This window comes from Dendrobates tinctorius, unplaced genomic scaffold (genome assembly GCF_039654945.1).
Source record: "Dendrobates tinctorius isolate UK_male_01 unplaced genomic scaffold, ASM3965494v1 ptg000011l, whole genome shotgun sequence".
Classification (NCBI taxonomy): domain Eukaryota; kingdom Metazoa; phylum Chordata; class Amphibia; order Anura; family Dendrobatidae; genus Dendrobates; species Dendrobates tinctorius.
In genome coordinates this window covers 71670756-71696975 of record NW_027361679.1, presented here as the reverse complement: position 1 = coordinate 71696975, position 26220 = coordinate 71670756, and the positions used below count along the sequence as shown (strand labels likewise).

General features: G+C 40.6%; 1 protein-coding gene across 1 annotated transcript in view; it reads right to left on the bottom strand.

Annotated features, from left to right (window-relative positions):
* CSGALNACT1 (chondroitin sulfate N-acetylgalactosaminyltransferase 1) overlaps positions 1–26220 on the bottom strand; it is a 601617-nt gene that overhangs the window by 52786 nt on the left and 522611 nt on the right. The window contains exons 9-11 of the mRNA XM_073543233.1: positions 23484–23585; positions 8439–8617; positions 3393–3487 (exon numbers count right to left, since the gene is read on the bottom strand). Coding sequence (XP_073399334.1) covers positions 3393–3487; positions 8439–8617; positions 23484–23585 — 376 coding nt within the window. The remainder of the gene's footprint in view (positions 1–3392; positions 3488–8438; positions 8618–23483; positions 23586–26220) is intronic.

The following is a 26220-nucleotide window of genomic DNA, read 5'->3' as shown; positions in this document are numbered from 1 at the left end:
TTGGTAATTGATCAGTCTATGCACATTGGCTGTCGTTCTTTTAAACAAGCCAATAGAATATTTCACAGACAAATGATCATTTTGCTAATTCGTTGGGATATCTGTAGCCAGTTTACATTAGTAGATTATTGGGAAGTCTTCCTTCTTGATAATCATGTAATGCAAATTCACCCTTAAAGGGAACCTGTCAGCAGGATTGTGCACAGTAACCTACACACACAGTCAGGTCGGCACAGTTATACTGATTAAAATGATACCTTGGTTTTTCAAATCCGTCTTGTGGTTGTTGTTTGATCTTTATTTTCAGTTTTGAGTTAATGATATGCTCGTATGGTTTTGTAGTCCATTCCAGCTTTGTACCGGTCTATTATCTTGTACCTGACAGCCTTAGAAAGCTCTTTGGTCTTGCCCATGTTGCGGAGGTTAGAGTCTGACTGATTAATTGAGTCTGTGGACATGAGTCTTTTACAAAGGTGACTATGTAAGACAGCTGTGTTTAATGCAGGTATTGAGTTTATTAGGAACATCTAACTGGTCTCCAGGAGCCAGAACTCTTAATGGTTGGTAGAGGATCAAATACTTATTTCTCACTACAAAATGCAAATAAATTTATATAATTTATACAATGTGATTTTCTGGATTTTATTTTTGAAATTCTATCTCTCAATGTTAAAATTAACCTACCGTATATACTCGAGTATAAGTCGACCCGAGTATAAGCCGACCCCCCCTAATTTTGCCACAAAAAACTGGGAAAACTTATTGACTCGAGTATAAGCCTAGGGTGGGAAATGCTCCATAGATTATTCCCTCATATGGTGTCCCCAGAAGAAGCTCCATAGATTATTCCCCCATATGCTGCCCCCATAAGAAGCTCCATAGATTGTTCCCCCATATGCTGACCCCATAAGAAGCTCCATAGATTGTTCCCTCATATGCTGACCCCAGAAGAAGCTCCAGAATATTCCCCCATATGCTGCCCCATAGATTGTTCCCCCATATGCTGACCCCAGAAGAAGCTCCATAGATTATTCCCCCATATGCTGCCCCCATGCTGCTGCTGCATGTAAAAATTAAAAAAATTACATACTCACCTCTCCGTCGCTGGGTGTCAGGTGCCGGTGTCACTGCTGGCACCTGAGAATCTCACGTGTCCTGCGTCCATGGCTGCTCACCGCTATCTGCCACGTCATCAGTCAGTGACGTTCAGACTGCAGGGGGCGAGGCGCGCACTAACCACGTCACCGTGCCCTCTGCTGTCTGAAGTCACTGACCGATGACAGACAGCAGCAAGCAGCCATGGACGCAGGACAGGTGAGTATCGCTATACTTACCCGTCCTGACGCTGTGTCTTGAGCCCCCAGCTTCTCCCCGTGCTCGCTCCTCCTGCCTTCAGCGGTCAGGTGGTACCGCTCATTAAAACACATGAATATGGGCATATTCATGAGTTTTAATGAGCGGCACCACGTGACCGCTGAAGGCAGGAAGAGAGAGCACGGGGAGAAGCTGGGGGCTCAAGACACAGCATCAGGATGGGTAAGTATGACCTGACACCCCCGCCCCCCCTCCCCCTCCGACCCCCTTTGTATATGACTCGAATATAAGACGAGAGGGGGACTTTCAGCCCAATTTTTGGGGCTGAAAATCTCAGCTTATATTCGAGTATATACGGTACCATTAAAATTATAGACTGCTCATGTATTTCTCAGAGGGTAAATTTACAAAATCAACAAGAGATCAAAGAATCATTTCCTTCACTGTACACTTTTGATTGATGCAATCATGAAGTTCCTAAAAAAAAAATCTATTTGAAAATTGTGCCGCCCGCGCAGTAGCAGTTGCAGCTATCGGTGATCAGATAGCTGCTAATGTGCAGGCACCAATGGTGCCATCTTGCTAGAGAAAAAAAAAATTCCTCCTCCAAGATGGCACCAGCAGCGGTAGCGCAGTAGCTGCTGTGTGTATATAATTCACTAGATATGTGATCAGGCTACAGTGCAGGTCAGTGAGGGATTCATGAGCTGTCAGAAGCCATACTGGTGAATACTTAATCAGAGCACTACAAGAAGACCCCCACAGTCCGCCCTGGAGCACGAACAGTTCATTAACTAAAAACAGAAAATAAAGATTACACAACAACCACAAGACAGATTTCATCAACCACGGTTTCATTTTAATCAGTATAACAGAGCCGACCTGACACTGTCTGTAGGTTACTATGCACAATCCTGCTGACAGGTTCATTTTAATAATGTTTGGACACATTGAGCAAATAGGACAGTGGCAGTAAGACTATTTTTTATAAGTCATCATCAATTTTTTCCAGAACATAAAGTGCCTGCACTAAAAGGTCAGGCATTTTGGTTCTTTTTAGTGTTGTTTTTATTATTGTTCTTTTAAAAAATTGCTTATCTGGCATTTGGATTTGGTACTATTTTGCCATTTCATTAACTTTCTTTGTAAAATGCCAAACTTCTATAGGGTTTTTTTTTTATATACGTTTTGTGTGTGAATCCAGAGGAGAAACATAATCTGCAGCAATGCTTAAACTTGCTTACATACAGCACAGTGCACACTCACAATCAACTAAACAGATATTTCCTTTATCTGTGTATCTGGTGCCGCTGCCACGAGTCTGGGTAGTAAATTAGTAACGCTTTCCTATGCTTGAGGTGGTTTACTATGAAAGCAGGTCCAGTTTATGAAATGCTCTTTGTTTATGCCTTCTGGTTATTAGTGAAGGCCATGTAGGAATAGATCTATCTTCTATGTCTAGTGCAATAAAACACTCAGGTTATACATGGCCAAATGTAATTCAGGAACTTCCCCTGTTAGGATACCATTCGCTGCAGTCTCGCCATATGATTGTGCTAAACTAAGGTCATAACAGACTACCTTCTGGAAAATATGCTATGACTTTCCTAAATATCAATAACCAGTACATAAATTACAAATCCCTTGTTGTTTAACTTGGCTAAAGCTGGAACAGAATGAATGCCAAGGGCTTAACCTCAGAGGTGAGGGAAGAGAAGACACAGTCTACGTTGATTTCATGACCGAATGTTGTCTACGAGAATATTTAGAATTGAGAGTCCTCAGTGGTTGATACCTTTTAATGGCTAACTGAAAAGTTAGTAACACATTGCAAGCTTTCGAGACTACTCAGGTCTCTTCACCAGGCTGGACTAATACAACATCTGATACATGTTGTATTAGTCTAGCCTGATGAAGAGACCGGAGTAGTCTCGAAAGCTTGCAATGAGTTACAAGCTTTTCAGTTAGCCATTAAAAGGTATCAACCACTGAGGACTCTCAATTCTAAATATTCTTCTATCTACTGGCTAACACGGTACAAAGATATACATCTTTCATGTTGTCTACGAGTCACTTACCAGTTGTTGGTCAATGGGAGGAATTGCATCATGACGTCCATAAATTATAGAAGGGTTATACTGGCTGAATAGTACAGGATAGAAAACTCTTTTTCCTAAAGAGAATACAAAATGTAATATCATTATAGGACATTAAGATTCTGTTCTCAGACTAAGGGGGCAGACAGACGGATGTATTTCTTGTGCGAGGATCACAGTTGAATCCTCGGACTGAAAGTCGGCTCTCCTGACCTAAACATGATAGCTGCACAGAAATGCATCACGCTGTCTCGCCCAGGTCAGGAGTGGTGCCAGGCCAGTCTGTAGACGGTGATGCAATCCTCACACAAGAACTATGTCCATCCGTCAGCGCCCTAACAATGTATATGTTACCAATTAAAGCGAAAACCTCATAGGCCAAGTTAATACAGCTACTGTTCCAAAGTTACAAATTCTGTAGTCCAATCCTGCAGTCATAAATTTTCCTGCACCGTAGAGACATGGCTGCTTGGGGCCAGGTATTGTTATTCAACAAGTTAAATGGCCCTGAAGAGGCTTCTATGTAACCCTTTCACAGAAATCAAAGTTTGAACAATGTCGGGAAAGTGAAGGCCGGAGCAAAGCCGCCCTCCCCCCTTCCCAGGCGTGGGCGGAGGCCGGCATGACAATGGGTGGGGCGGTATAGGGATATTCATTAAGGGGAAGGGTTAGGAGGCAGTTATAAGGCATGGGTTATGGGTGGGACTTACCATTTCCCGCTCTCCTGGCCTGGATCCTGTACCCCCCCATATCATGTCTGAGGCGGATCGGCTTTTGGAGAGCCTAAGGGCTGCTGCTACATTGCAGCCCCAAGGCTGGTTGACTCAACAGGTGGCGGGCATCCTCTCTGCGGTGCCTGGGACGTCAGGTGAGCCCCCTGCAAGAGAGCGGCGTCCTCGCCACGCGAGGCCTCCGGTGAGGCTGTCTCCCGACACTGCTCCTCATCCCTGGCGGCGCAGGAGCCCCTCCAGGCCGGGCGCCAACATCTCCCCGCGCCAGCAGCACCCGGAATTCCGATACCGAGTACCGATATTTTTTCAATATCGGATACCGGAATCGGAAGTCCCCATAATGCAATGAGCCACTGTTCTGGCTGTGATTGGCTGCTGAAATGATGTCATCATGATGCGCGGTCTGTGCGCATCATGATGCGCGGTCTGTGCCGACAGCCGGGGGTCTGTACGGGCCTGCAGTGGGCTTGTGTCAGCTGCCGGGGGTCTGTACGGGCCTGCAGTGGGCTTGTGTCAGCTGCCGGGGGTCTGTACGGGCCTGCCGGGGGCTTGTGCCGGCTGCCGGGGGTCTGTACGGGCCTGCCGGGGGCATGTGCCGGCTGCCGGGGGTCTGTACGGGCCTGCCGGGGGCTTGTGCTGGCTGCCGGAGGTCTGTACGGGCCTGCCGGGGGTCTTGTGTGTGTGCAGGCACCGTCCGATGGGACTTGTAGTCCCATCGGGCGATGCCTGCTACAATCACAGTGATTAACACATTAGCCAATGATGGGACAGTAGTAGTCCCATCATCCGGCTAATGTGTTGAATGTAAAAAAAAAAAAATATATATATATATATATATTACATACTACATACATACATACTACATATATACAACATTCATACATACTACATACATACATACTACATATATACAACATTCATACATACTACATACATACTACATACATACAACATACATGCATACTACATACATACAACATTCATACATACTACATTCATACAACATACATGCATACTACATATATACTTCATTCATACAACATACATACTACATATATACTACATTCATACAACATACATACTACATATATACTACATTCGTACATACTACATATATACTACATTCATACGTACTACATATATACTACATTCATACATACTACATACATACTACATTCATACAACATACATACTACATACATACTACATGCTACAGACATACAACATACATACTACATACATACTACATGCAAGCTACATACAATACATTCATACAATACATACATATAGACATACAGTACATATAACAGAGTACATATTCACAAATACTTGTCACTTTGATCCCCGAAGTCAGTGTCATCTGTGGAAAAACATGAAAATAACAAACAAACAATATACTCCCTGATCCGCAGAAATCCACGCGTGTCCCACGCCGATCTCCCGTGGAGAACAGCAGCATCAGCTGATGTGACCGCTCTCTACGGGGCTCCAGGAATGGAATGATGGGAGGTAGGTATCCTCCCGCTCTGTATTACTCCGCCACTGTTAAAAAAAATAGTCCCTAGTCTCCCTTTTGGCATTGCTGTGTGAGAAAGTTCCCACGCAGATTTTGCCATAAAGTGAGACCAGGGACTATTTTTTTACAGTGGCGGAGGAATACAGTGCGGAAGGATACCTACCTCCCATCATTGGATTCCTGGAGCCCCGTAGAGAGCGCTCGCAGCAGCTGATGCTGCTGTTCTCCACGGGAGATCGGCGTGGGACACGCGTGGATTTCTGCGGATCAGGGAGTACATTGTTTGTTTGTTATTTTCATATTTTTCCACAGATGACACTGGCTTCGGGGATCAAAGTGACAAGTATTGGTGAGTATGTACTCTATGTTATATGTACTGTATGTCTATATGTATGTATTGTATGAATGTATTGTATGTAGTATGTATGTAGTATTTATGTATTGTATGAATGTATGTATGTTGTATGTCTGTAGCATGTTGTATGTATGTAGTATGTATGTAGTATGTATGAATGTTGTATGTCTGTTGTATGTCTGTAGCATATGTACCACTAATAGGGAATTTAGATTGTGAGCCCCATCGGGGACAGTGATGATGATGTGTGCAAAACTGTAAAGCGCTGCGGAATATGTTAGCGCTATATAAAAATAAAGATTATTATTTATTATTATGTTGTATGTATGCAGTAAGTATGTAGTATGTATGCATGTATGTTGTATGAATGTAGTATATATGTATGTAGTATGTATGTATGTATGACTGTTGTATGAATGTAGTATATATGTATGTTAAATGAATGTAGTATATATGTAGTATGTATGTATGTTGTATGAATGTTGTATGAATGTTGTATATATGTAGTCTGTATGTAGTATGCATGTATGTTGTATGTATGTTGTATGAATGTAGTATGTATGTTGTATGAATGTTGTATATATGTAGTATGTATGAATGTAGTATATATGTTGTATGTATGTAGTATGTATGTAGTATGAATTTTGTATATATGTAGTATGTATGTATGCTGTATGAATGTAGTATGTATGTTGTATGAATGTAGTATATATGTAGTATGTATGTATGTTGTATGAATGTAGTATATATGTAGTATGTATGTATGTTGTATGAATGTAGTATATATGTAGTATGTATGTTGTATGAATGTAGTATATATGAAGTATGTATGTAGTATATAGTATGTAGTATGTATGCTGTATGAATGTAGTATATATGTAGTATGTATGTTGTATATAGTATGTATGTATGCTGTATGAATGTAGTATATATGTAGTATGTATGTATGTTGTATGAATGTTGTATATATGTAGTATGTATGTTTTTTTACATTCAACACATTAGCCGGATGATGGGACTACTACTGTCCCATCATTGGCTAATGTGTCAATCACTGTCATTGTAGCAGGCATCGCCCGATGGGACTTGTAGTCCCATCGGATGATGCCTGCACTCACACAAGACCCCTAGCAGGCCCGCACAGACCCCCGGCAGCCGGCACAAGCCCCCGGCAGGCCCGTACAGACCCCCGGCAGCCGGCAGGCCCGTACAGACCCCCGGCACAAGTCCCGGCAGGCCCGTACAGACCCCCGGCAGCCGGCACAAGCCCCCGGCAGGCCCGTACAGACCCCCGGCAGCCGGCACAAGCCCCCGGCAGGCCCGTACAGACCCCCGGCAGCCGGCACAAGCCCCCGGCAGGCCCGTACAGACCCCCGGCAGCCGGCACAAGCCCCCGGCAGGCCCGTACAGACCCCTGGAGGCCTGTACAGACCCCCGGCAGCCAGCACAAGCCCCCGGTAGGCCCGTACAGACCCCCGGCAGCCGGCACAATCCCCCGGCAGGCCCGCACAGACACGCACAGTGTCCGTCCACGCACCGCCCACACTCTTCCCCCCTCCCGAACTGGATGTGCATGTAAAGAAAGGGTTTTTTTAATTACGATATTTCTGTCCCATTGACTTGAATGGGACTTCCGGTATCGGAATCGGCGATACCGATACTTTCTCAATATCGGATGGTATCGCTCAACACTAGTCGGGACACAGATGCTTCAGTGTTTCTGGCCACGACTATAGTCCTGGCCTCCCCTTACATTTATTATATAAGGCACGATTCTAGCTATGCCATATTTATATTAAAAAATACTTCTAAGGGTTTAATGTGTGTGGCATACTTTATTATCCTCATTTTTTTGCCCTAGAATGTATACAAATATTTATTTATATTATATTTTGAGTGTTAAATATCTTACCTATACAGGCTTGCTTGATTTGTAGCAATAATATTTGCATTTAAGATACACATATAGGTGCATTTAGGGTTTCAATGTATTGTTCTTGCCTTTAATGACTCTACAGGAATTTATTGCTGCTATTTATAACATATGATATCTACAGTATGTAATATCCATATTCTTTGTTTATGTGTATATGTTATTATGTCCAGGTGTTCTCACCATTTACCTCATCTATGTTTTTTTCCCTTCCTTTTAGTTAACATACATCTGTTATTTTATTGTTTGATTTTATTCATTATTGTCAAAGTAAAGTATTTTATATTTCATTTGGCCTTTTTATAAAGTGTTTTTCTTATATAATTTGTACAGCATGAATAGGATCCAATATAAACGGTTGATTGGTAGGAGTCTGACTTCTGCACCAACTCCAAGAACAGTCCAGTTCTTGAAATGGGTTCATGAGTTTAAAACTAAAATTGATAATGTGTGCTGGAGATCCGAGAGCAGGTTACAGTCAGACAGGTCATACCTGGTTGTGTGTTGATCCTACATGTGTCCAAAAACTCTGCAGTGAAGTAGATATCCACATCACAAAAAAACAGAAGGACATTGTTTCCTTTCCAGGCACGAGCACCAACATCTAATCCTTTTCCACGGGAGAATTCCTCGTTCAGCTGGATGAATGTGACGTTCTTAAAGTTTGCAGCTCTGAAAAGAAACAAAGATTTCTCTTTTTGTTGTGAATTTTCCAAGTGCACACAGTCCTATTTTCATGGCAGGTATAGTAGCTGTGTAACCGCGTTAAAAACTAAATGGGAATGGAAGAAGAAAGAGATGTATACTAAAATCATAAGAAATTATACCTTAAGAGTACATATCATTTGAAAATAAAAATAAAGAAATTATAGGGGCTATATAGTGCGGCGGGATCACGAGACCCCCATTGATTGTTCAAAACACTACTCTGCATGAGCTGCGCATACGGAGCGTTATACAGGCTAAATGGTAAGTTTATGTGTAACCTCTTTCACCGAGCAAGGAATGAATCCCAACTTACTGTTGAGCCTGTTCACCTTTCTCTCCATGCACCTCATACAGGAGGGGTGCACTTCAGTGCCGTGTATTTTGATTAATTGGAAAGAGCCGAAGGACCTGGAACCCAACTAATCAACAGCACTGTATTGCCCCTATAAATAGAAATGCGCGGATCGATCCACGGAAGATCGACTTAAGAGTTGAATTTCCTGAAATTCACAGGCCCCAACAAACTCATTCTCTCTGAACACTGCAGCATCTGTATAAAACACTACAAGGGATACCTTTTTTGCAACCGTTTAGATTTTTTGAAAATAGGTGTGGATTGCAAAGCGACATTATGCTCCAAAATTATTTCCACAAAGTAAGCCAACTTTTAGTTCTATTAACATAGTGTCTCATCCTTTATGATACATTTGGTGCATGTGTAGACTGAAATCTGGTTCCTTTTAAAACACTGTCTAAAAATTTGTAAATCTGACCCATTAGGTTAAAAGCTCGAAGCCCTGTCCCCTCTTGTTTGACACAATAAACTCTACTTTTCAAAAAAAAAAAATGAGAGGCAGAAAAGTGCCAAATTATTGCATAAGTATGGCAACGGGGGCTACTTTAGGTAAAGGAACATTAATGCAGTATGTACTTGTAGGGAAAGATTTATTTTACTACTGGAAAATGTTCTTCTAATATTTCATGAGCAGAAGTGGCGTTCAGTGATATATAGTGCTTGGAAATGTGCATAGATGTTCAAACAGTGTTTTATGATATTACAACATTTTTTATTTTGCTTTTTTTTTCATTATTGGACATGATGGGAGCACTAAACGATTTTTTTTCTTGATTTCATTATTGTATGCATTAGGAATTGGGAACTTTTATGTTTTTCTTTTGTCTTCTTTTATTATTAAATTTGAAACATAAATCACTTTAAAATTAAAATAGATATATCAAAACGATATGGGACTGTCAGAAGAAAAATTAGTTCCCAGACTCTTTAGACAGAAATTCACTGGTACAAACAGATTTAGTATGACATTTACTGAGCAACTAATTTACTGATGGGGAAAAAACCACTATGCTCACATGGTTCATATTTTCCCTTTTAAATAAAAGCAAAATTATATTTTTTTATTATAAACATTTCTATAAACTATTGGGTGTTTTTTTTTTCTTCATTCGCTTTGTGTGTCTACCCTTACTATTTAAAAAAGTTCTAAAATACTTAAGCAGCCAACTGTATCCCTTGCGTAGCTAACTTGTTGACTTTGCTGAGCAGACTGAGACAGTATGAGCAGAGCAAGGTATGGGATTAAATGACAGTTATTTGTACTGTTTGGCAGGATAGCAACAGTGCACTCATCATAGGCAGCTATACGGAAGTGTCGTGAAGCACACACTTTCTGCAACCCTGTCTATGTAGACTATACAGAAAGCGTCCCAACATTAAATTTTTCTCCCCAGGAAGGTGTCTAAAATAATTTGTTACTAACAAAACGGAGTAAAAGAAATAGTAAACACATTAATTAATATAATATCAAATACATGAGACAGTCCCATTTAATCAATGCAATATATATTAAAAAACACTAAGCTTTATCAAGAATTGTTTTGTAAAATGTCACGGGAGCCGGAAAACATGGTGGAAAATTAGGAAAGGGTTGAAAGGCATTGCTAGATAATATACTTCCTTGTAAACTCCAGCCTGGAGCAAACAGATTGTTACGGTATATGCCAAGACGAAATTAATGGCATTCACTTCTTTTTCACCAGCACTTGGGGGGGCAGGAAATGTGCCACTGCTCAGATTTTATACACTTCAAAGTCAAGGAACCAAATCATCAAAGAAAGAGTGTCAAACCAGCATTATGAACAGACTATGCCGTCCTCAAAATGAAAAGGCTTGCAAAGTATATCTCCATACAACCACGTGTATATTGCCTACATGAATTCTTGTTTAGAACAACAGCTTGGTATTATAAAGAATATTTCTTAATAGTAAAATCTTATAAGATTCATCGCTATTGTATAAAGCTGAGGTGATGGATTTATGCATAATAAAAAAATCAATCTTCTATATTGTAATAATGGGATCCACCATACTTCAGTGTGCATGGGGCAGAAAATGCCACATCCGCAATGGTGTTCATATTTGGCAACAGAGTTGACCAAGGAGCATACACAATGGGCCTCCTGATAGGTGGAAAATTGGACAAATATACATCAATGCATATTCTGTTATCAAGAGAGTGGCTAGTACTAGCCAGATAAAAAAATCATAAAATATTGGATAAAGTCAACAGGCATTGGAGGAGCAAATTTACCATCTATTCGAAGTTACATGAAGTTCCCGTTCTCACCATAAGAGACTGAAATATTCAGCTTCTTTACTTGGTTTACATAAATTGACTGTGTTTATGAAAAATCTGTTGAAATTATAGGGGCTGTCAGTTGAATGCAAAGCAAGTAATATTAGAGGGCCTTGCTAGGCATCTTGAGAGTCATACTTCCCGAGAATTTCTGTGATATTTTCAGGATTTAAAAAGTATTGCACTGATGATATTTCCATAATTTGTGCAATACTAATGACCTCCGTATACAGACTAAGGTAGGATGAACCTGCCGATATTGATGGGTTTGGATGATAGTCTAATGTGCATGGGGGCGCCAGCTGAGTTATGGTCGGGACAGATGTTGATGGCATATGCCGAATTTCAGACTGTCCTCCCAGAGAAAAGCCACCAGCCAATGTGTCAGCCAGCATCTAACTTAGAAAACACAGGAGTGCTCAGCCGAACGAGTGCTCCTGTATATAGGATATTGAGCTATTTGTCGGCCGAACCATCGTTTGGCCGACAGCCATCTAGTGTGTATTTCCAGCCTAAGGATAACCTGTAAACATGATCTGTTGATGTGCTATGAGAATTGGAGTTGAGGAGCAGCACTTTAAAATACGTAATGGACAACAGAATTCTATCATTGCATTATGATTGCTTTATGAATATCCCCTCTGATATACACACCACACTAAAAACCACAAGTTCAAGGAGTCCATGCAGCATTCTAGGATAGAAAATAGTTTTTTGTATAATAATCATTCTTTTTCTACTCTTGCCTGAGCTTTTTGCGAATAAATTAACTCAAATATTCTCTTATTTGTAAATTCCTGACTTTACAAGAAGTTGCTAATGGATGGATCTTTCGGTTCTGTGACCCAGAAGTTATGCTACAAGAGAAGGGTCATTCTGTTGCTATTGATTTCACTTGTATGATACTATAACTCTAATATTTGGTGTTACTCTTTATCTTCTGTCCTTTAACCAATTCAATACAAGGTCATTTACCCTGATCAGGCAGATTTTTGGGTTTTTTGTACATGCGGTTTAAAGAGCTGTACATTTTTTTCTAGGTAAAGAATTAACCTTTGCGTTTTTTTATTTCATTTTATTCCACCTTTTTTTTTTCTGATTCAGGCACAATCAGTGGGAAAATAAAGGAAATAAGTGGGGGTTTTTTTTACCATTTTTTTTATAACCACTAAACTACATTACATAAAAAATGTGCCCCATTCTATAACAATTATTTTTATGTACTGGGCACTTATTTTTATGGGGCGAGGTTAGGAAACATGACGCAGATTAACAGTGGCATTTTATTTATTTTTTATGCCTTCATTTTATTTTTCATTTACCTTACATACTGTGCCCTCTCCCCAATAAGGTCATAAAAGACATAAGGACACTGCCATATACATAAAATGGTAGCCAGTAGTGATGGGCAAGCACTAAAATGCTCCGATGCGCGCCGAGTACACCGAGTACAGTGATACTCGGGCGAATACCGAGTAGTGGTGAGTAGAGTTGAGCGATACCGTCCGATACTTCAAAGTATCGTATCGGATGGTATCGGCCGATCTTTAAAAAAAGTATCGGTATCGCCGATTCAGATACCGGAAGTCCCATTCAAGTCTATGGGACTTCCGGTATCGGAATAAGAAAAACCCTTTCCTGCCCTTGTACAGCCTCTCTGGGGTCTGTACGGGCCTTTCGGGGGGCTGTGCCGGCCTGCCAGGGGGTCTGTGCAGGCTCCGGTGGTCTGTGCCGGCCTGCCGGGGGGCTGTGCCGGCCTGCCGGGGGGCTGTGCCGGCCTGCCGGTGGTCTGTGCAGGCTCCGGGGGGTTGTGCCGGCCTGCCGGGGGGCTGTGCAGGCTCCGGGGGGCTGTGCCGGCCTGCCGGGGGGCTGTGCCGGCCTGCCGGGGGGCTGTGCCGGCCTGCCGGGGGGCTGTGCAGGCTCCGGGGGTCTGTGCAGGCATCGTCCGATGGGACTACAAGTCCCATCGGGCGATGCCTGCTACCATGACAGTGATTGACACATTAGCCAATGATGGGACAGTAGTAGTCCCATCATCCGGCTAATGTGTTAAATGTAAAAAAAAAAAAAAAAATTACATGCTACATACATACAACATGCATACTACATACATGCTACATTCATACTACATACTACATACATGCTACATTCATACTACATAAATACTACATGCAACATACATACTACATATATACTACATGCATGCTACATACATACTGCATGCTACATACATACCACATATATACTACATACATACTACATGCATGCTACATGCATGCTACATGCTACATACATAACACATATATACTACATGCATGCTACATACATACTACATGCTACATACTACATATATACTACATGCATGCTACATACATACTACATGCTACATACTACATATATACTACATGCATGCTACATACATACTACATGCTACATACATACTACATGCTACATACATACTACATATATACTACATACATACTACATACATACTACATGCATGCTACATGCATGCTACATACATACCACATATATACTACATGCATGCTACATACATACTACATGCTACATACATACCATATACATACTACATGCATGCTACATACATACTACATGCATGCTACATACATACTACATGCTACATACATACTACATATATACTACATGCATGCTACATACATACTACATGCTACATACATACTACATATATACTACATGCATGCTACATACTACATGCTACATACATACTACATATATACTACATGCATGCTACATACATACTACATGCATGCTACATACATACTACATGCTACATACATACCACATACATACTACATATATACTACATGCATGCTACATACATACTGCATGCTACATGCATGCTACATACATACTACATACATACTACATGCTACATACATACCACATATATACTACATACATACAATACATTCATACAATACATACATAGACATACAGTACATATAACATAGAGTAACATACTTACCAATACTTGTCACATTGTTCCCCGAAGCCACTGTCTTTTCCGGAATAAATATTAACATAACAAACCACAAAAATACTCACCCACGATCCGAAGCAGTCCACGAGTGTGTCCCACGACGATCTTGGGTAGAGAACTGCAGCATCAGCTGTTGCTGCCGTTCTCTACGGGCTGCAGGAATCCAATGACGGAAGGTAGGTATCCTTCCGCACTGTATTCCTCCGCCACTTAAAAAAAAAAAAGTCCCTAGTCTCACTTTATGCCATTGCTGTGTGGGAATTTCCCACGCAGCAATGGCATAAAGTGAGACTAGGGACTTTTTTTTTTTTTTAAGTGGCGGAGGAATACAGTGCGGAAGGATACCTACCTTCCGTCATTGGATTCCTGCAGCCCGTAGAGAACGGCAGCATCATCTGATGCTGCCGTTCTCTACCCAAGATCGTCGTGGGACACACTCGTGGACTGCTTCGGATCGTGGGTGAGTATTTTTGTGGTTTGTTATGTTAATATTTATTCCGGAAAAGACAATGGCTTCGGGGAACAATGTGACAAGTATTGGTAAGTATGTTACTCTATGTTATATGTACTGTATGTCTATGTATGTATTGTATGAATGTATTGTATGTATGTAGTATATATGTGGTATGTATGTAGCATGTAGTATGTATGTAGTATGTATGTAGCATGCATGTAGCATGTAGTATGTATGTAGCATGCATGTAGTATATATGTAGTATGTATGTAGCATGCATGTAGTATATATGTAGCATGTATGTAGTATGTATGTGGTATGTATGTAGCATGTAGTATGTATGTAGCATGCATGTAGTATATATGTAGTATGTATGTAGCATGTAGTATGTATGTAGTATGTATGTAGTATGTATGTGGTATGTATGTGGCATGTAGTATGTATGTAGCATGCATGTAGTATGTATGTAGCATGCATGTAGTATGTATGTAGTATGTATGTAGTATGTAGCATGTATGTAGTATGTATGTGGTATGTATGTAGCATGTAGTATGTATGTAGCATGCATGTAGTATATATGTAGTATGTAGTATGTATGTAGTATGTATGTGGTATGTATGTAGCATGTAGCATGCATGTAGCATGCATGTAGCATGTATGTAGCATGTATGTAGCATGTATGTAGTATGTATGTAGTATGTATGTAGCATGCAGTATGTATGTAGCATGTATGTAGTATGTATGTAGTATGTATGTAGTATGTATGTAGCATGTAGTATGTATGTAGCATGTAGTATGTATGTAGCATGCATGTAGTATGTATGTAGCATGTAGTATGTATGTAGCATGCATGTAGTATGTATGTAGCATGTATGTAGTATGTATGTAGCATGTATGTAGTATGTATGTAGTATATATGTAGTATGTATGTAGCATGTAGTATGTATGTAGCATGCATGTAGTATGTATGTAGTATTTTTTTTTTTTTTTTTTTAACATTTAACACATTAGCCGGATGATGGGACTACTACTGTCCCATCATTGGCTAATGTGTCAATCACTGTCATGGTAGCAGGCATCGCCCGATGGGACTTGTAGTCCCATCGGACGATGCTTGCACAGACCCCCGGACATCAGCACAGCCCCCCGGCAGGCCGGCACAGCCCCCCGGCAGGCCGGTACAGACCCCCACAGGGTGCACAGACCACCGGCAGGCCAGCACAGCCCCCCGGCAGGCCGGTACAGACCCCCACAGGGTGCACAGACCACCGGCAGGCCGGCACAGCCCCCCGGCAGGCCGGTACAGACCCCGGGCAGTCCACACAGCCCCCCGGCAGGCCGGCACAGCCCCCCGGCAGGCCGGCAGAGACCCCCGGCAGGCCCGAAATGACGGCGCATCATGATGCGCACACACCGCGCATCATGATGACGTCAGTCTGTCAATCAACTTTGAATTCCGATTCCGATGCCGAATTCCGATATTGAAAAAATATCGGAAGTCGGTATCGGAATTCCGATACAGCAAGTATCGGCCGATACCCGATACTTGCGGTATCGGAATGCTCAACACTAGTGGTGAGCACGTTCGCTCATCACTAGTAGCCAGTCCCTCCAAAACTGGCAAGTTTGGCAAATGTTCATCTAATACATAGGACCATTTTAAGGGGGTTGTGATTTCTCTCTGTCAAAGTGAAACAAAAAACACCTTTCTACTCAATCTAAAGTGGCTATTACTATAAATGATACAAAATATCTTGGGGAATGTGAGAAATTTTGCATTGGAGCCTAAAGGCTTATACGTCACGTCTCTCTGTGTGTGACAGTAGTGGTTATGGAGATGGCCGTAGCACTTCCACAAAAGTAGTACCGAAGTCTGAAAAATTCACTGTTGTTTTTACATAATTCCTGTCCCTGCTTCTATTTCCTAAATGTTGAGAGCTATGATGGCAAACTTATTTTCAGGTTGTCATTACTAAAAATAAAAAAAAAATATAGGCACAGTTTTCCGTTTATGTAAATAACCCAATAGTGTGCAATTGTAAGAATGTAAATGTATCTAAGACCAATCCTTCGAACTATTGCCTGCTCTAATGTAATCATATATCTAAGAGTGTCACCAGAGCGTGAAGCACGGAACAATTGATGAGAAAGATAAAACTGCAATATAAGAAATATAAATATTTTATTAACCCTGTGGTATTAGTTCTTGCTCCAAAGACTTTATCATAAAAAAGGAGAAAAGAAGAAAAAAAAGTTTGCATTATTTAGCAGTGACTGGATGTGAACTTAGCCTAATAGGAATAACATCAGCATCACCGGACGAATAACGCTGCCAGACTACTCTGTGCATTTGTAACCTAAGAGAATATGCAATAATTAAATCTACACACATGATCTCCGTGAACGTTATACAATGCTTAAGAATAAAAATTCAGCAAAAACTCTTGAGAAGACCACTTCTTTGAGAAGACCATTAATTTATCTAGACCAGTTCCACTGTTACAGATTTTCAGTTCTAAGTCATAGGCTAAGTGCACACGTTGCGGAACTCCCGCGGAAGTTACGGCGGGAATTCTGGAATTCCATTCCGCGGGAAAACCGCATTTTAAATTCCGACGATTTTCCCGCGGAAAAACTAGCGATTTGCAAGCGTAATTAGCTTGCAGAATGCTAGCGTTTTCCAAGCGATCTGTAGCATCGCTTGGAAAACTGATTGACAGGTTGGTCACACTCGTCAAACAGTGTTTGACGAGTGTTACCAACTTTTTACTATTGAGGCTGCCTATGGAGCATCAGTAGAAAAAAGATCCAATATTAAAAATAATTAAAAAAATAAAAAATCGTGTTTTTCTCACCTGCCGACGTCCTGCGCAGAGTTACCGATCATCACGATGCTCCTTGGGAGACCTTTGATGACGTTGCGGTCTTGCGAGACCACTACGTCATCACAGGTCCTTGCCGCAAGGCATTACTGGGAACGGGAGTTGGCGGGAGCATCGGAAGGCTGCGCGGGAGGCCGGAAGGTGAATATAACCCGATTTTTTATTTTAATTCTATTTTTAACAGGGATATGGTACCCAGAGCCCGGAGGACAGTCTCCTCTCCTCCGGACCCGTGGGTACCATCCGCAAATGTTCTGCTTACTTTTCGCATGGTGGGCACAACCACATGCAGAAAGTAAAACAAGGCAGCAGTAAATTGTATATAAAATGGAAATATATATATATATATATATATATATATATACTGTATAAGAAATTCAGATGAAATTGACATTCCTTTAAATAAAATATTCTTCTGCTACAATAACTGAATGGCAGACCATTCAGTAATCATATATAAAAAGAGGTAAATCCATAGGGTTGAAGGTTTAAAAATGGGACGTAAATCATAATAATGATAAAAGACCTTTATTAATAAATGGTTAATTAACACTGTATCCACAACACGACACCAAAGTATAAAAACAAATATAGAATAAATGAAAAATTATTGGACCCACTATAATAATAAATATTTCTCCTGATAAGTTCCTCTTCACTGTATAACGCACAAGCATAACATATAAAAAAATAAAAATAATAAAAAAGCAGCAGAAAGACAAAAAATAAGATTAAATTAAAAAGATTCAAAAATATATATATATCAATGATATGCAAGTGTAAAGTGCTAAGTGCTAATTCATACCAAGTGAGTACATGTCAAAAAATAAATAAAAAAATATAAAAATATAAATTCATCAAATAACCGATCAGAAAACAGTAATCAAGGTGCAAAACATATAAAGTGCAAAGTAAAAAAAAGTTGTTCCCAGCTAAAAATGAGTAAGGAATCACTCCAAATGGGAGAAAAATAAATATACAATATATAATATACTCCCAGCTGGAAAAAAGAAAAAATCACCCCAAATATGTGTTATTTAAAGTGCTATTGTGTAATGTACTTGCCAACACAGACATTAGATGTGAATTATATAATTATATATAATGCCAAGAGTGTGCAAATTGCAACAGTGCCCTATGCTTGCAGCTGAACAATGAGGAGGAGTCACTCTAAATGCAGTTCATCCATTCCACCATAAGAAACAAAGTGCTAAAGGTACTGTCACACTTAAATAAGTCCTCACCCGACCCCAGATCATGAAAAATGGAGACGCTACGGGTCTCGGAAAATTGTGCAAATTTTTTTTTTTTTTTTTTAGCAAACGTTTGAATTTTTTTTCACCACTTAGATAAAAGAGGACATAGACATGTTTAGTGTCTATGAACTCGTAATGACCTGGAGAATCATAATGGCAGGTCAGATTTAGCATCTAGTGAACCTAGCAAAAAAGCTAAGCAAAAAACAAGTGTGGGATTGCACTTTTTTGGCAATTTCACCGCAATTGGAATATTTTTCCCCGTTTTCGAGTACACGATATGGTAAAATCAATGGTGTCATTTAAAAGTACAACTCGTCCCGCAAAAAATAAGCCCTCACATGGCCATATAGATGGAAAAATAAAAAAGTTATGGCTCTGGAAAGAAGGGGAGGGAAAAATGAAAATGCAAAACCAAAAATACCCCTGGTCGTTAAGGGGTTAAGGTCAAGATTATCTGTATTTAAAGGCAATCTGTCACCAGGTGATTGCTATGTAATCTGATGTAGGAGAAGAGAACCTGATGGCAGCAAAGTATCATTTACTGGCCGCTTGGTGCAGTTTTAATAAAATCCCTTTTTTCTCTGCTGTACTGTAGATGCAGCGGTGCTATAATGCTCAGCTGTGTATAACCCTACAGACAACACTGATTGGCAGATTCCTGTGCACACTGTGGGACGTTAGATTATCTGGACTGTCTGGCAGGCAACACCTCATCTTGCAGTGATAAGGTACTGTCACACTTAGCGATGTACCAGCGATCCCGACCAGCGATATCACGCGGTCAGGATCGCTGGTACATCACTAAGTGGTCGCTAGTGAGCTGCCACACAGGCAGATCTCACCAGCGACATCGCAGGGGTCGGGGGTCGTTACTTACCTGTCAGACGAGGCGATCCTGACTCCTCCCGCCCACGTCCACGCGTCGCTCGTCTCCACAGCAGGAAGCCCCAGCAGGAAGCTGATGACGAGAAACGGTCCAGGACGTTCTCACGCAATCAGCGATAACCAGCGGGGGAGCGGTCGGAGGTAAGTATCAGACATAGCGATATCGCTAGCAATATCGCTAGCAATATCGCTATAACGTCACAAAAACCAGTGACGTTATAGCGATATTGCTAGCGATATCGCTTAGTGTGACAGGCCCTTTAGTGCAGTTTGGTCCCACTGATAAGGAGCGATTCCTCTACTCGAATGAGATGAGGGAAAAGATCCTACATGGAAAGGACACGGGACCTCAAAAAACCTCCCCTTAGTATACTGTAATGACCTGGTCAAAGGAAAGGAACTTAGTCCACAATAGTACCTGGATAGTGGGTCAAAGATGATAATGGTGCCGTACGCGCCCCGACGCGCGTTTCGGAAATGCTCCTTTGTCCCCTGATGAATTTATATTTTTAGATCTTTATTTATTTTTTGGCATGTACTCACTTGGTATAAATTAGCACTTAGCACTTTACACTTGCATATCACTGATATATATATTTTTGAATCTTTTTAATTTTATTTTTTGTCTTTCTGCTGCTTTTTTATTATTTTTATTTTTTATATGTTATGCTTGAGCGTTATACAGTGAATAGGAACTTATCAGGAGAAATATTTATTATTATAGTGGGTCCAATAATTTTTTGTTTATTCTATATTTGATTTTATACTTTGGTGTCATGTTGTGGATACAGTGTTATTTAACCATTTATTAATAAAGGTCTTTTATCATTATTATGATTTATGTCCCATTTTTAAACCTTCACCCCTGTGGATTTACCTCTTTTTTACACATGCGGAAAGTAAGCAGAACAATGCATTCGTATGTGGGCGGAATCGCCGCAATTCCGCAAAATAATGAGCAGGCTGCGTATTTTTTCGCAATGTGATTCCGCCACGGGAAAATCTGCAGCATTAGCACAGCATTGCGGAATCCCATAGGATTGCATGGGATGCTGTTTTTTTGTGTATCCGTGGCAAAATCGCGCTTTAAAAACCACCGCGAAAACGCAAAAAAAACGTGATGTGTGAATGCAGCTTTATAGTTTGAGAAGGACCACACTTTTGAGGAAAAAACCTCTCAATGCAATTTTTAGGTGGTCACCAAAAAGAGATTTCACCCAAGATACTAACGCAATGAAATTTCTTTGAAGACCGCACAAAATTGTCTCTAAATACACTCCTTCTGGTCGCCATGCATAAAAACCAGTAAAATCAAATCTGTCACAGAAAGTATGGTCAAATTAAAGGGGTATCTGTGGTTCTTTAGTGAGTTTTTACTGTATGTAGCTCCTTTTTAAGCAGAGGCAAGGTAAAAATGGAAATATCAGGCAGGACTAGTAGTAGGCAGAGGCTTATTAATGCAATTTGCTAAATATAATGTATTTCCAATATTTGGGTACTGCAGAAATACAGTAGTCACTGTACCAAGACACAGGTGGGCATCCACCAGTCCAATGGAGATCTGCTATCTGTTAGTTCAAGAAACTATTAGATTACTCTTCTGAAAACACATCTATCCCTCTGACGGTTGGGCAACCTGGAGCCAAGGTTATATTTTATTTACAGTGGATGTTTTTTTTAGGTCATTCCATCCCGGAGCATCCTAACCTTAATGGTTGCTCAACTACAAAAAGATAAAAAGTGGCAGATACGGTATGTTTGCATCATTGGCTTACTTTGGGGCACTACCATCTTTCTTCTCCTGTAGTCGGGTCATGTTTTCTCATGTTAGATATCAGTCCTGTCACGCAAATGAAATGCCTTGCGAAGGATTCATCCTTCAGTTTATCTTTGCTTCAAAAAGATGTCAAATGTTTGTATTTTTTACACCAAGACAGCAAATCTTAGTACTATGTGTGTTGTCTTCTAAAACAATTTAATCTTTAAGCAAACAGCATACAGTGAGGTTTACCTAGGTTCAATGATGATGTGGCGACTCACTAACTGCAGTGATGACGTATCGACATCGCAGAAGTCACTTCTGCATCCAATGATTGGCTGCAGGGTCACAATTTGAGATGACTCAGCAGTGCTGAAGCCAGGTTAAAAGCGACCAGCGGGGGACCAGGGTGAAGGGATTGGTAAGGTGGATATTACTACTCCTGTTATCTGATATAATGGCTGGTAGATTGTACAAGATTTCATTATGCTGAAAGACCCCATTATGTTATCTCCTTAAGTCAGGGGTGCCTCAACTTGCCATGCTATCATTTTAACATTGATAATACAGTTTTTGCGTGCATCACATTGTGTATTTAAGGACTTCTGATTTCTTCTGTCATATGGTGTAAAAAGCCTAAAAAGTGGGCAAAAGCTTTAATGATCCTGTTCCTATCATAAGGTAAGGAACCTGGTTAGAGAGCAAGCTAAAGAAGCAAGGTAATTACTCTGAGTGGGCACATGTTTGCAAAATTTTCCATTGTTATAGTCTAATAAATGATAGGTTATTGATTAGAGCATAAGCTTATTGTTACCCAATAAATTTGACTACTGTCATGGGGTCATCAGCATCTATTTATATGAATGAGTATGTGGGTTTTTAGTTTTCACAGCCCATATTGTATATTGCATTGCGAGACCTTAGAAAATAAATATGCTTTTGCATATGCTGTATGCATGAAGTGCTACAAATTCTGAAATAACTGCAAAGTACAATGACATTCAGTATCCTTGAAAAATAACTTACAAATAGCTAGAAGGGAAGTCACTGAAAAATCAACAACAGATTAAAGATACAGCATAAAAGGTCAGTCATCTCTTAAATTAATTTAACTTATATGGGGTCTGTTGTGGGTTTTTGGTTTTATTATCACAAATCCCATGTCTATTTGTTTAACTATCAGAATTAATACATCTATTCTGTTATTTCTAAACACTGTTTTTCGGTGATTCCTTTGTATCCCCATTCATGCTGCACCCACACACACAAATGATACACCATTTGAAAGGTAAACTTGACCCCTTCAGCAAAAAAATAGCCAAACAAACCACACATCCACGCTTTGATCACAAAATACAGTTTAAACATTAATTTTCATAAACCTGCAGTAAGGAAAAATGACCTGCAGGTGGCAACACAGTACCCCTAAGCACACTACCAACACATTTGCAAACATGCACTGGTTTTTCGCTGATTACTTCTCCCCACACATGATACACCATTTGAAAGGTGAACTTGCTCTCTTCAGAATAAGAGCCAAACAAACCACACATTCACAATTTTATCACTAAATACAGTTTAAACATTTATTTTCATAAACCTGCAGAAACACACAATGACCTACAGATGGCACCTCAACCAGAAAACATTTTTTGGCCTCCACTTATCAAACCAATTTATTGTATTACCAATCTACATATATAAATACCTGTCTGTGTTCATCAGCTCATGAAATACATTTACATTTGACCAGCTTGCATTTTCTGAAATTGTATGCGCCCCCGACGACCAATGTGTGAAAATTTTGCATGGGCCAAGCTAGGTTCAATTTTATTGCAAAAAATTTTTGATGACTATATCATCCCCTACATTATCCGGGATCTTATATCAAGCGCGAGTTTTGTGTCTTACTCACCTAGTTGTGTTTTCCAGTATAGCCTTCACCTCTTGGGCCTGCTCTTTACCAAAGTATACCACTGTGAGATGAACTCGTCTATCCTGGTTTATGCACACTTCCCTGTAAAAGAAACATACAGAAAATAATAGCTCTTTTAGGGGTAATTGTGATAATAGGTTAAAAAAAAATGCAGAAGGAAAGCAGCCATTATGAATATAGAATAAAGAGATTGGCTGGAGACAGAGAACTGTATATAGCCAAAATACTGTATACAGGAAATGGTCATCATGGTCGGCATTCTTGGCTACTTGCCCTTCCTGCCTCATAATATTGGCAATAGTGTCCTATACTAATAACATTTCGCAGCCACTGTCCTCTATAATACCAGCCATAGTGATACCAGCCCAAATCTCTATAGTGCCATACTGATCTAACCACGCCGACTGCTTACATTCTCCATCCCCAGAGGATTGTACCCCATATTTGAGCAGCTGTCCTTCAGCCACATTCATGTACATGTACATCCTTAAAAATCAGCATAAGAAGACCATATTCTATAGTAGATGAACCTATAACAGTGGCGTTTTCAATCTCAGCTGAACGACATTATGCTTCAGTACTGCAGAATTAGGCCACATTCACACGTTCAGTATTTTGGTCAGTGTCACAAATGTGGCATAAATTACAACAGAATTGTATTCCAGTGCGTGACTGGAGTTCACTTCTCACACTGGCGCACAGAAGCTGAAAGATGCACCAGAGCCATTAAGAGGCGCATGATTATTAATTACATTATTAATGTACTCCGTATAGCTTACTCTAGTTGACTCTCCATCAAAAGGTGTACAAAACACCAGTTTTGATTTATTAGCCCCACAGTGCTTATACAGATACTTAGGGTCTGATTCACTGTGTTTTTAAGTCACTTTTCTTTTATGTCTTGTGTTTTTTGCGGACTTTTATTCCAAATTCATCAAAAGAGCTCATGCAATTCATGAATTTTGTGCAAACAGCAAAATAGGTTTATTTTATTTTACTGGTTTTTCAACTTTTTAGAGCAAAAATGTGCACGTTTTGCAAAATGTCTCAAAAAAACGCACTATGGAGATTGGAGCAGAGCTGAACCACATTTTGCGTTTTTTTTTTATAAAATAAAAACTTTAAATAAATCACAAAAAATTTTTTTTGGAAAATGGCACAATCCGTTTGATGAATTTGTCACAAATCAAAAAGTCACACATTGCGAAAATGCAATAATGAATCAGGCCCCATGTATGTAATTTTAGACTTTATCAGCTCTATAGGGGTAAAGTATAAAAAAAACCCTGACAAAGCTGTAAAAAGAGTGAAAAACAGCAACTTAAAATCATGCACTGTATGATTCTCCAACTCTAGTCTCTAAAATAAGTTTCCTATGTATCAGTCCCTGCATGATTAACCATGTAGTACATGCACTCTGCTCTGGCTTGACAAAAAAAAGGTGCTGCTTTTTATCTATGTACCCTAATAGTTTCTCTGTCAACGTGCCGTTAAAGGGAATCTGTCACCTCATTTTTAGCCTATAAACTTCGGCCACTGCCATCAGAGGCTTATCTATAGTATTATGCAATGCTGTAGATAAGCCCCTGATGTAATCTGAAAGATAAGAAAAACGTGTTATATTATACTCACCTGGTCCGATGCGGTGGGTGTTGCGGTCCGGTGCCTCCCATCTTCTAGTGATGACGTCCTCCTTCTTACTTCTGTCTAATAAAATTTACTATACTGTTTTGGTGATCCCTGCTTGTTTTTGGTCAGTAGCTTTTCTACTTCTATATAGCTCCTTCTTACTTCTGCCGTGGCTCCTGCGCAGGGGCCGAACCTCTCTGACCTTTCCTGGCGCCTGCGCACTGCAGTAATCTTTATTTTTATATAGCGCTAACATATTCCGAAGCGCTTTACAGTTTACACACATTATCATCACTGTCCCCAATGGGGCTCACAATCTAAATTCCCTATCAGTATGTCTTTGACTTTGCTTTGCCCTCAATATCGGAGATAAAATACGCCTGCGCCACAGCCACGGCAGAAGAAGGAGGACGTCATCACTAGAAGATGGGAGGCACCGCGACACCCATCGGACCGGACCAGACCGGACCCCCGGGTGAGTATAATCTAAAGGCCCCTTTACATTTAGCGATGCACCAGCGATCCTGACAACGATACGACCCGGTCAGGATCGCTGGTGCATCGCTAAATGGTCGCTAGTGAGCTGCCAAACAGGCAGATCTCACAGCGATGCAGCAGCGATACAGTGGTCATTACTTACCTTTCAGACGCGGCGACCCTGACGTCCTTCCTTCCGCGTCCACGCGTCGCTCGTCGGTGGCCGACAAGAAATGGAGCTGCGCGATCAACGACAGACAGCGGGGGAGCTGGTCGGAGGTAAGTATCACACATAGCAATATCGCTAGCAATATCGCTGCTGCGTCACCAAATCGGTGATGCTTTATCGCTATGTGTAAAACCCCCTTAACTTGTTTTTCTTATCTTTCAGGTTACATCGGGGGCATTACAGAATGCTGTAGATAAGCCCCTGATGGTGGTGGCCAAAAATGAGGTGACAGATTTCCTTTAATGCAGGGGAGAGCAACCTCTAGTCCTTTTCTCCGCCCCAAGCGGATTTACGGGGATGGCAGAGCTCCTGACATGGTGTGCACGCACACGCAGCGTTCACTACTGGACACTAGTGAAAAATGTGGATAGTAGAAAAATT